The following is a 12,616-nucleotide window of genomic DNA, read 5'->3' as shown; positions in this document are numbered from 1 at the left end:
AGCAAGACACCTACACAACCCAATACATAATGTACAAATGAATGTGTTTTATTGATATGAAAGATGCACCAATAAACCTTTACACAATGGCCAATAAAGAGTGGTTGATAAGTTAATACAATAGATGGGATAATCCATAAGATTAACTCAAGGATGTCATAAGCAAATATCGAGAGATAAGACATTTCAACGATTGGAAATATTTATTAGGCTCGAATTGTGTATTGTTGATCTACCCCAATCAAAGATATCACTAATGTCAAGGGGGAGAAAAAGAGATGATGTCAAGTTGTCAACAATAAATAGTTATCACGGTAAGCGAAACAAAAAATACAAATAAAAAGCGGAACATGCCTTCCATGTCTCTCCCCTTCAAAGAGCCCCCTCTATTTATTTGTATATCAAGGAGCCGAGATGCATGTATGTTGAGTAGAACCAACACAGATGCATCAAGATCACCACACGATGAGAAGATTCGAGACAATAACAAGATCGAGGACCCCACACACATTTACAAACCAGTGACAACGTAAATAAGAGCCCATGGTTAAGGTCGTTGGTTTGATCCAAATGGTCACATGTTCGAGTCCTTTGGTTGGTGCACAACGACAAGTTGAACAAAAGCAGTAAACGTATAGGAGAAACGTAGCATGAACATGTTGAAGTCACGGGGATCGAGACATGGCATTCCATGATCCTTTGCTTGATCGGAAGGATCCTCGAGTTGGGCAGGCGGACACACGGACGGGGATAGATAGGCTATGCCCATGGGCCAGGGTCGACAACGGTTCAGTTTAGGTTTAACCACCAAACCGGTTTAGGAACCGATTTAGCTAAGCCGATTAAGTCTAAACCGGCTTGGTAACCGGTGAGCCATCCCAAAACGACCTCGAGCCGGCTAAGGAAACTCAAGCCTAAACCGAACTAAACCGAACCGCTAGTCTTGAGCCGAGCCGTTGCCGAGTCCATGGCTAGCAGAGGGTTTTACAGAGGGGTTTTTCCTCCAGATGGGCCATGGCCATGGCTAGAGCAGGGTGTTAAAGGAGGGGGTTTTCCTCCATTTTCTGCAGAGGAAGGAAGGAATCTGCATACGACGACGATGATCGTCGTTGGCAGGAAGGCCCTGCTAATCGCCAGGAGGCCCCTCACCACCGCCTTTCATCTCCACCCCGTCTCTGCTCCTGCTCCTGCTCCGTTTTCTTTGAGTGCAGAATGTGTGGCAGCAGAGGATCACATGGGCGACGAGTCTAATAAGCCCCTGTTCATGATGGACCCCAAGTTCCTCACCCAGCGACTGGTAAAATCGGTGGAAGAGAAAGACCCGGAGGAAACATGGCGTTCTCTGCAAAAGCTGAAGAAGGCTGGGGTTGATCTCTACTCGGCCACTGCCAATTGCACTGGTACTGGCCAAGAAGAGAAGAATGTGATAGCCAGAGCCCTCTCTCTCTTATCGGCTTCTGGTGATGCCTTGTGCCTCCTCCGCGCCCACAAACTGCTCTCGCGCCTCAATCGGGATGACAAACTAGGGTGCCTGGATGGGAGCGCACTCGCTGCTCTCTCCATGGCCTATGCCAAGGCCGCCATGTTCGAGCTCTCTGCACATGCGTTCCGCCTCATGCTGCAGCAGAAGCACCACTACCCTCCCTTAGAGTTTTGGAAGTCACTCTTGGAATTGTGGGTCCACAACACGCGCGGTGCGATCTACGCAGTGAAGGTCTTCTTTGAGATATGCCGGCATTGTATTACAGTTTCAACTCAGAAGCATGCGTCGATGAGTTATAGCCGGGATGCATTGGTGAAGCCGGATATGGAGGCATGTATTATTGCCTTGAGAGCATGTGCAAAGCTCGGGGATGCACAGAAGGCAGAGGAAGTACTCACAAAAATGGTCCGCTTTTCCCTCTCACCCAACAATGCATGTTTCTGCTTGTTGATGAAGGCATATGAAAAGGGAGGTCAGATTGAACATCTGAGCAAAGTGCTGGTTCGAATGAAGGCAGCACAGAAGGTCCCAGATCGAGCCACACTCAATAGCTTGCTCAAATCCTGCATCAACCTAGGGGAGATAGATATAGCTGCAGACGTGGTCCTTTCCTGGTCTGCGAAAAGTAATCATCACACGAGAGGAGATTCAGTTGAAAGAAGAAGCGAAGATGATATTCACAATTCCATCCGAGAATGGAAAGGAGATTTGGAGCCTCCCTGTGCCGACACATATACCCTCTTATTGAAGGGCTTCTTGCAGAAGAATCGGTTTACAGATGCAGCCAAGTTTCTTTCAAAGCTCTATTGTGCGGAAAACTATGAGTACATTCCTTGTTGGTTAGCCATTGAGGGTGTGCTGAAGCTTGGACTCAGAGATGAAACAAATTATGTGCTCGAAGCGCTGGCTGTGGAGAGCACACCAGCTGATAGTGTGTCGTATGCCAAGCTCGTGGAAGCATACTGTAAGCTACCCCAGCCACTGAAGGCTGAAGCTGTGCTGCACGATGCACGTAGAGTAGGGCATATTCTGGGTGTTGGGCTGTATGAGTGTGTCATAGACGCGTACTGCCTCCTAGGAGACTATGACAGTGCACAACGCATCTTCCGAGAAATGAAACGCGTGGGGGTTTCCCCTCTGGAGTCAATCCTGGATAAGCTTTTGTCCTTTTTCGAGAAGCATAATAAGCCGTACATGATGTTCAAACTGTTGAATACAGCAGCATGTGACCCAGCCCCTGTGGAGATGGAACAGCACCATTGGAATCGGACGATTCAGACATTTTGTAAAGGAAAACTGATGTTCGACGCAAAGGCAGCTGTGAAAATGATGAAACAATTAGGATTCGATGCAAATGCACATACATATGTCTTCTTGCTCAGTGGATATATTCTTGTGGGCAGTAAGACAAACGAAATACTGTTGCTTTGGGCAGAAATAAAAGAAAATCTTGCTCCAAAAGATGGATCCACACCTTTACAACTCACTGAGGAATTGCTCAACGGCTTTCTCACCATTTTCGTTAAATACGGCTATTTCAAGAATGCATTGGATGTAATTGCTAAAATGGAAGAGCGGAAATTCTGGGCAGACAAAGAAAAATATAGAAACATGTATTGGCAACTACACAAAGACTTGTATACAAGTAAGCATCGTTCGCAACGAAGGGTTGACATGTCACAGGAACGGAGGAAACAGGTAGATGCATTCAAGAGCTGGGTTGGACTACCAACTTAGTTTGATAATGAATCTACCTCCATCCAATGCATCAGTTCTTGTAATTACCTAATAAGAAAAACAACACACTATGGATGCATGCTCGGTTTCATCAAGAATAGACTTCTGTACTACTCATGTTTCTTCCTCACATTTTTCCGAGGAAGTTTTATGAAAGCTTCATGCTGAGATCCTTGTCTTGAATCGGGTGGCTGATGAAATCTCTGTACAATTAGCTGAACAAGGTGTCATACATTAACTCTTTTCTTTTGGAGTTTTCTAGTCTTTGTGCATGTAAGAGGAAGCCTCTGAGACTCGGTGTGATATGAAGGATTTTTTATGCTCTTACATGTTTTCTTCTAAAGTCATTTTTGCTATGAATGATTAGGATACACGCATTCTACACCCTGAAGTTCCCTTTTTATCTTTTTGCTCCTTTGTATATTATGGTTCTTGGGCAAGAGGAGATGGGAAGGAATTCTAGGATACTAATTCTTATACCTTCCAACAAGAACTTCCTTCCCCACCATTTATTAACCCCACCAAACAAAATATATTGCTCATTGGGTTTTAATTGAATATCAAAATGCTTTGTTGAAGAATGCGTAGAAGATCGTGTTGCCAAAAGCTATATATTGAATCTAGGTCCAACATTGGATCTAAACAAGCTTGGGTGAAGAGGTTGAAGCTTTTCAAATGGCTATGGGCTACTTATTAGGTAGCACTAAGCAGATGTGAGCATTATATGGATAGAGATGCTCAAATTTATATCACGACATTGTAACAAGTTGAGCTGACTATGGAGGTATACCAGATATGAACTTGCGAAGACCTAGGATAATGGGTGGTTATTATAAACTAGTGGTTACAAGATGGTTACACTACCCAACCAATGAGTAAGAAAAGTATGGCTCAAGTTTCTCTTATAGGTGGCTCTCTTAGTGTGTTATTAAGGCTTGTTCACCTCTTAGCAAAAGCGTATCCCATGGTCTAGTATGTTGACTTTGAAAATTCTTCATAAACGTGTATTGAGACAAGGTTGTGGAGTGTTATGCTATGAATCAAACTGATGGACAACCACAATGATCCTGTGAGATTAAATACCAAAGGTCACAAATACCAAAGTCCAACTCTAATACCAAGAATGACAAACCTTTAGTGCTCTCACTTGCCTAGGATTGAAATTTTGTTTGGGTATTGGCTCATGGGTGGCTCACTTTGAACTACTCATGTGATTCTTAGATGGGTTTGACAATGCAGCTTGTTTGATCACTATATGTGAGTATTTGATGAAGATTCTCCTTATGACATTCCACTTTAATGAAGAGGATATTTACATATTCCATTTTTTGGCATTAGGCATTATTAGATCTTGCGTGTTGTTCCTGCAAATGTTCCAACTAAAATTGGAAATTTCAAAGGAAATAAAATATGGTGACTTGGTGAAGTCCATGATGAGGATGCTATTCAAGTTCTTTCATAGGTAATTGAAAAAAGCGTGACGATATACAAAGAATCAATCAGAGGCTAGGGTATTTGATTGCCTCACCCAAACAAGCGGATTGAGTTGAGATTGTGTATATAGGCATTATTGACTTCAAATTTAAGAATAAAACTTGGGAACATGAAACCAAGTGTATATAGGCATAATTGATTTCAAACTTAACAATAAAACTTGGGAACATGAAACCAAGTGTATACCTAACATTGATGGCTACATTGTAAAATCTATACGGCCCTCCACTATAAAAAATATTGAGCACAAAGGAGAGGCACAAATTTACTAGGATGGCATGGAAACATAAATATGACTCATGAGTATGTAAGTATGACGAATACAAAAATTATATGTGGGTTGAAGCAACAATGTGTAAAGATAAACTTTATTTGACGTTGTTAAATTCCTCATAGAGGGTTCAACTTCTATAACTTGTATGAGCTACGTAATGATGATGATTCTTTTTCTGATGAGTGTGTTAACATTCTTTACATATAACAAGATTGGAAAATTGTTGGTTGTGGGGGATTTTAATGTTTGGAACTTAGCAAAATGTGGAAGTTGATAATGATATAATGGTGTCATATTCGATACATGACTCTAAGAGATTGTATTGTGTCAAATTGTGATAGACTTCTCATGCTTATGCTTAATTATATAAACATGAAGATTCTCAATGGTACAGTGTACCCGTACATGTGTTTTTGAAGTCAAATGTTTTGGCGTATCTTAGACCTTATGGAGGAGGAATTGTAGTCAACTATGTATGGATAAAACAATGTAATGCATCCATAGGCAATACTTTCAAATTTGGCCCATTGTCCCCAGACTCATACCACACACCCTTATACATTGACCAATCCATTAGAGTACAAAAGGAAAAAAGGTTCATCATTTGACCTTCCTATAAAAAAGCTAATATATATGGAAATGAGGTTGAGGATTGTGTCATGAACATCTTCCTCATTGAAGATGTGAAAAATAATTGGAAGAGACTTGTTAAGGTAGGGTATCAACATTTCACATGCACGTGCAACAAAGGATTAACTTCCCATGTGGTTCAATGATTGTGGAAATGGTTTACAAATAGGAAGTAGATAATTAGTATATGTAGGTTTAGCAAATGGTTTGGATAAACGATATGCGAGGTTGGTTGTATTGGTGACCTAATTTGGTGATGGTATGTATGATCCATGTGCCTTGTTCAGATAAGGTAGCTCATTTGTGTGTGTGTGTGTGTGTGTGTGTGTGTGTGTGTGTGTGTGAGAGAGAGAGAGAGAGAGAGAGAGAGAGAGAGAGAGAGAGAGAGATTATATTATCGTCTTCAGAGGTCAAATATGATACTCAAACTCTTGAACTTGTTTAGGGCAAAGTGTGCATAGTTGACCACTCTCATCACTTATGCCCCAATGTCCCGCCTCACATCGCAATGCATGTGAGGTAAGTCTCATAGAAGCAATGATTCGAATGGTAGACAACGGGATGGGCTCTAACATGTATGGATGTGTATTGTTTCCCCATTTCGCGAAGAATATAGTTTTGTAGTTAGGTGCAACATGTGTAGTATCGCATGTGAAGCTTGAGCCTCCACATTTTTCTCATGTCATGATACATTGGCGTTGCCAAAAGTCCTCATTTATAGAGGAATCTAACTGTGATGCATCATGAAGCAAATCTGTTGCATCCCATCTACTGAACCACTTTTTCATATCTTACATCCAATTGGAACACAAAAAATGGCTTTTATGTGTCTTTTGGATCTTTTTGCTTGCTTCCCATGTAACAATCAACAACAGTTCAGTTCGGTTTGAACTTAACCGAACTGCGAAACCGCAGCTTAACGGTTTCAACGGTTCGGTTTGGTTCAGGTTTAGGTTTTTTAAAACAATTTGGTTCGGTTTTAACAACCAGAAACCTTAAACGGTTTAACGGTTTTTTATTAATTATTTTTTTAAAAACAAATTTATAAAAATTTTAAAATTTGTTTTTAAACAATCTTTTCATTTTTAACCTTATTCTCACATTTTAGGAACATCTTAAAAATTTTAAAAATTTTAAAAAATGAAATATTATAAATTTTAAAAAATAAATTTTTTGACTTATGCTGAAAACCGAAACTAAACCACAAAACCGTGGTTTTTACGGTTTAATGGTTTAATGGTTTGAAATTTGTTTAAAGGTTTCGTGGTTCCGTTCAGTTCAGGTTTCAACAAATTTAAACGGTTCGGTTTGGACCCTCTTGAACGGAACCGAACTGTTGCCGATTGTTATTCCCATGCAATTCTAGGAAGTCGATGTGAGAGACTTTTTTGACCTTAAGCATGTATTCAATAACCCTTTCCATTGCCACGATCTTAATGGGAAGTAATCCCATCTCGAGGAGGAGGGGGAGGATGTATGGCGTTTGTCTCTCAACTTGTAGAAACTTTGTAAGAAAATGTTTTTGGACATTTTCAAACCATTTCCAAGTAGATTTAGGGATGCCACCACCTCATACTTCCACCCCATAGAGAAGCACTGGTGACACCAAAGTGTCGAAAAAGTATTTCTTGAGGACCCAACACTTAATATCTCCATGGTTGCATGTGTTCTCAAATGCATAATATGCTCGCTTTCCCGCCTCTAAGCGGCGTGTAACACATTAATTCCATCTATTATTTGAAGGAACTTCAAGGTCAAGATATTTGAAGCTTTCCACACATTCAAGTGGCTCTTTATTGTACATAATGCATGGCTTATCTTTTTTTTGGCTCTTCACAAGCATAATCTTTGTTTTAGAGCTATTGACACTTAATAATATGCATGCAAAATGTTTCCAATGCCTTTACAAGCTTTTGCGCATCTCCTAAAGTATTTGCAAAAAGCACTACATCATCCACATATAGCATAATGACAACATTTCTAATTGCAACTTCTTCAACACATTCTTCCTTTACAAACTTGGCAACCATTTCTTCCAATTCATCAATACATAGACGAAATAGAGTTGGTGAGAGTGGGCAACCTTGTTTAACACTAATAGTGTTATTGAAAAAATCTGAAAGTTTATCACTCATACGCACACAACATACAACCTTCTCATATATTCGGATATTGCAAGCATATATTCACTTGACACCTTGAGTTCTTCCATTCACCTCCAAAGATGCTCACGAGGTATCATATCAAAAGATTTCTTGAAGTCTACGAAACAACAATATAAACCTTTACCTCCAAGGCGACTTTCCTCCATTAATACTCAAAGGGTGACAAGGTGATCAATGATGCTATAATGGTTTTAAAAGCCAACTTGTCAATAAGCTCTCTTACCATTTTTTTCAGACCATGCACTTATCTTTAATTCCATTATATATCCAAATAGTTTTGTCATTAATGAGCCAACCATGATGGCTCGATAGTTGTTTACGTTATAATTTACATCTCCACCTTTATGTGAAGGTTTAATCCAATTTGTATTCCAATCATATAGCATTCCATGTTGCAATGCATGATTAAACATATCGCTTATCCATGCATGTGCTTCCTTTCTCGTTCATTTGAGCATTTCAACCTTTATACATTGAAGTCTTATGCATATATCTTCAATTGTAAAGAAGGGAGACATATGTGAAAGAGAACCATACATAACACATCATCTTTCTGGCAAGCGATACTCATATAAATTCTTACAATAAATAGACAAGTCAAGAAGAGTTAAGTCACCATAGCTCTCAACATGTTTCCCCTTTAGATTTCCCCAAAATTTAGCATATGCATGCGCTTTCTCTTGCATTTGGAGAATTCATTGAGTAACTTCCAATATTCTTCCCTTCTTTGGATAAGCCTTTTGTACTCATGCAAATTCTTTTTGATAAGTTAGCACATGCAATCTACAATGCACATTGTGATTGTGAGAGAAATTTTTGCAATGATTGCGTTTGGTGAAGATGTGTAAATATTAAAGTCAAATGTGATCAACATTATATCAAATTGTGATACTCACACTCCCAAACTTGTTTAGGGCAAAGTATGCATAATTGACTACTCTCATCACTTGTGGCCCAACACCTTGACTCAAATTGTATGAGCGTGAGCTAAGTAGCGTGAAAGCAATAATTTGGATTGAATGGGCTAGACTAACATGATGTGTATGGTTTCCACGTTTGGTGAAGAATATGGTTTTGTAGTTGGGTGCAACATATGTAGTATCATGTAGGAAGCGTCAGTCTCCACATTTTTCTTAAGTCATGATACATTCACGTTCCAAAGAGACTTCACTCACAAAAGAACCTATTGATGCATCATGAAGCAAATGTGTTGTGTTTCATCTTCCAAACTATTTTTCCATATCTTGCATCCAATTAGAACACACATTTTTTCTTTTAGGTGTCTTTTAGATCTTTTTGTTTGTTTCCCATGACATTATAAGAAGTCAATGTCAAGGGCTTTTGAATCTTAAGCATGCATTCAAAAACCCTTTCCATGACCACATTCTCAATAGGAAGTGATCATGTCTCTAGAAGGAGAGTGTATGGCGTTTGTTTCTTGACTTGGAGAAACTTTGTGAGAAAATGCTTTCCCAGGGGACTTGGGAATGTTAGTCTACCCCATAGAGAAACACCTATGTCACCAAAGTGTCGATGAAATTTCTTGAGGACTCAATACTTGATTTCTTCACGATTGCATGCATTTTCAAATGCATAATATGCTCTCTTTCCTACATCTACGCAATGGGCAACACATTCATTCCATCTATGATTTGAAGGGACTTCAAGACTAAGGTTTTTAAAGCTTTACACGGTGTCATGGTGAAAATTGGTTCACACGCATAAAGTATATAATTAGTATGCATGTGTTGAGAGAGATGTGAGGGGATGAGAATAACATTCTGGGGATTGTTGTGGTTTTGTGCAAGATGTAACCCGAATGTCTAAGAATTGATCAAGTCTCGTTCAACCCCAACACATATTTAGAATGTTTTTGTCATAGTTGTAGGAACATCAGACAAGAGAATATGTGAAAATGCAACCAAGGGCATAATACATATGTAGAAGATAAAAAGATTAGATTAGATGATGTGCAAGTAAGGGGATGAGAAGAAGATGGGAGTCAATAGATCATATATGAGTGGGCAATCGGAATGAGTTGGAGTTTCAGTGACATGCGCAAGAGAATGAGAAGTAGAGCTAAAGATGGGACAAAGGGATGAAAAGGAGAGTAGATTCCAACAAGAAAGAAAGAAAGATGTATTAACATCTTCTAAGACCAAAATTGTTCGATGAGACCGAATTTGGTCCAAGAGGAAGCCAATCAAGTGAATTATGATAAGCGAAGTTGGAAGACACAAGTAGGAATCAACAACGGTTCAGTTTTGGCTTAACCGGATTGGCCTTGTACAAACCAAACCCGTTAAGCCTTAACCGCTTTGAGAGTTTTCAAATTTGAACAAATCGGTTCCTAAACTGGTTAAGGCTTAACCAGTTAACACTAGACCAATTTAATGATCGGGTTGCCCAAACTGTTTAAGACTTTACCAGTTTAGTAATTGGGTTTTTTCCCATAAAAATATCCTCCATTAGCATTAAAATTAGGAACCAGTTCGGCTCTAAATAGTTAGGTTTGGCTTGAACCTTGCCAAACCAAGCTCAAACGGGTTAAGGAGGCTCAAATGAGCCAGAAAACCGTTTAAAAATTGCTTAACTTGGTTTAGGTATGAATCAAGTTGTGGCCAACTCTAGCAATGAGCCCAGTTCGGGTTCGGTTTCTTTGACCTCATTTATGAACTTTCAAGTCATTAAACCAAACCATTTACGAAAAGGTAAACCAAACTATCTAAACCAAAACCGTTAAGTTAAAACCAAATTGAGTCATTTAATAAAAAGTTTAAACCTAACCACATTTAAGCCAAACTAATTTAAAATTAAATAAATAAAAATACACTAAATTAAATAAGAATTTATGTTTCATTAATTAATTAAGCATTAATTAAGCCATTAGATTAAATAAACATTTAAGTTAAGTGAATTAAATCAATAAAAAACGTTAATTAAACCATTGAATTAAAGAAACATTTAAGTTAAGTGAATTAAATCAATAAAAACCATTAAAAATGTTAGCCCAAAAACCTATAAACCTTTAAACCAAACCACTTAAACCTATAAACCGATAAACCCCAGTTCCAAAACCAAACCGAACTATTTATTAATCATTTAAACCAAACCAAACCATTTAATTACTTGGAACTTATAAACCGTTAAACCATGGTTTAATGGTTTTGTTCGGTTTGAGCCGAAACCGGGCCCATTGCTAGCCAACTCCTAGACACATGATACGAGATGAACACATGGGGAGATAAAGGAGCAACACAAAGCAATGAGGGAAATGATAAGACTTTCATTAACAACATATAATAATTAATGCCTAAGGATAATTAATAATGATGTACTTGAGATCAATTGGGAGGTGGGGGGGGCGCCTTTCCCTTTTTATATATATTCTATGGTTGTGAACAATGAGCATGAACTACATATACTTTTTCCCTAAATATAAAATTATGTAATTTTCCCTAGTAAAGAAACATACGTATTTATTTGATATGTGTTAGAGTAAACCTTTACAAACATAAGTGACCCGCATATTTCTATTCCTTATGCTATATGAAGGGAGGGAACTATTATCTCACTTGAATGAATAATCCAATGTTGCAAAAAACAATACTCAAGTCGTGAACAAACTTAATAGAAACATGGATCATCATAGAGAGACAAAGAGAGATAGAGAGAGACGAGGTGGGAGAGAGGGAATCATGATTGTTGTCTAAAAGAGTTTTTGGTTTATCAGTTTTCCATGTTGGTTTTAGTACAAGACAATTGGTACAAGAAGAAAACTATGTTTTTGTCTTATGGCTCAACTGTATTTATGGGGCCTAGTATGATGTTAGCATCAAGTGGGCTTGCATTGTACCTTTACCTTTTTCGTAACTTCATGTTCTGTTTTAGTACAATTTTGATAATATTAATGCATGTTGGATTGTACTAAGAACATGTAGGTGTTACTAAAGGACTAATGTAGTGTCTTGGATGGGTGGATAAAATTAATTGGAGCTATCTCTTTTATTTGTGCAATATTTGGAGTATGCATGCTTAACTTGAGAACAAAATATGGTGGAAATAGTGACGTCGGTCTTATAATTTATTTGAGTGGAACAAAAGACGCCAAAATAACAATGTGTTCAAACACAAATTTGTTAACATTAATGGACTGGAAACAAATGAAGTGCATACAGAGATAGTGTATGGACGAAATGCTCATGCACATTAAGTTGAAATAAGTATATGATTAAATTTGTTCTGTATATACGATTGAAGTTTTATTTTCTTTGTAAAACAATAGATGTTGTAATAAAACACTTGGAATCTAAGCATATATACATTGCCAATGGATTCCCAACAAACAAGTTAAGGGAGCCCCAAATCCAATTCCTAAGGACATAATAAGGGGGCAACCATCCCTTATGTGGTTGGTAGCTAACCATACAATCATGTGCATGCACTATAGTTCTTGGGACAATGACAAGAATGATATAATGGTAAGAAGCATCGAATTAGTGGTAAGTGCTTTGGTTGAACATCCCATGAAGACAATACTACAAGGCATTTTCATTCAGATAAATTCACATGTTGTAGTTGTTGGAATAAGTAGTACTCGTTGATGAGCATGTGAATGATTATGTTGATTTAAATCATGCTACATCAAAAAGTAATTTAATGACGTAAAAGATATTGGTTAATAAACTTGAACAAGCACTCCATCATGAACCCTTGACTTTTCATAATCAATGTTGGTATAAATTTGTCTTGTATCGAAGTTTTAAGTACAATGCAATAACTAATATGGCAAAATTTGTATTGTTGCCGCCATGAAGAGGATGTTGTTTATGA

The 12,616-nt window shown here is 38.2% G+C and overlaps 1 protein-coding gene across 1 annotated transcript; it reads left to right on the top strand.

Moving 5' to 3' along the window:
• Positions 1–1,029: 1,029 nt before the first annotated feature.
• LOC147866480 (pentatricopeptide repeat-containing protein At3g09650, chloroplastic-like) lies at positions 1,030–4,546 on the top strand. The gene has a single exon (XM_087316931.1). The coding sequence runs from the start codon at positions 1,100–1,102 to the stop codon at positions 3,218–3,220; it is 2,121 nt and encodes a 706-aa protein (XP_087173057.1). The 5' UTR covers positions 1,030–1,099; the 3' UTR covers positions 3,221–4,546.
• Positions 4,547–12,616: the final 8,070 nt, after the last annotated feature.

Source organism: Azolla caroliniana, unplaced genomic scaffold (assembly GCF_043228905.1).
Source record: "Azolla caroliniana isolate FFs.n. ecotype wild unplaced genomic scaffold, voAzoCaro1.0.p SCAF_3, whole genome shotgun sequence".
In the NCBI taxonomy this organism is placed as follows: domain Eukaryota; kingdom Viridiplantae; phylum Streptophyta; class Polypodiopsida; order Salviniales; family Salviniaceae; genus Azolla; species Azolla caroliniana.
This window is presented reverse-complemented; position numbering and strand designations above follow the sequence as displayed.

What these genes read in the sequence shown, in the direction of transcription:
- LOC147866480 (XM_087316931.1), top strand. Translation starts at nt 1,100, where the DNA reads ATGATCGTCGTTGGCAGGAAGGCCCTGCTAATCGCCAGGAGGCCCCTC.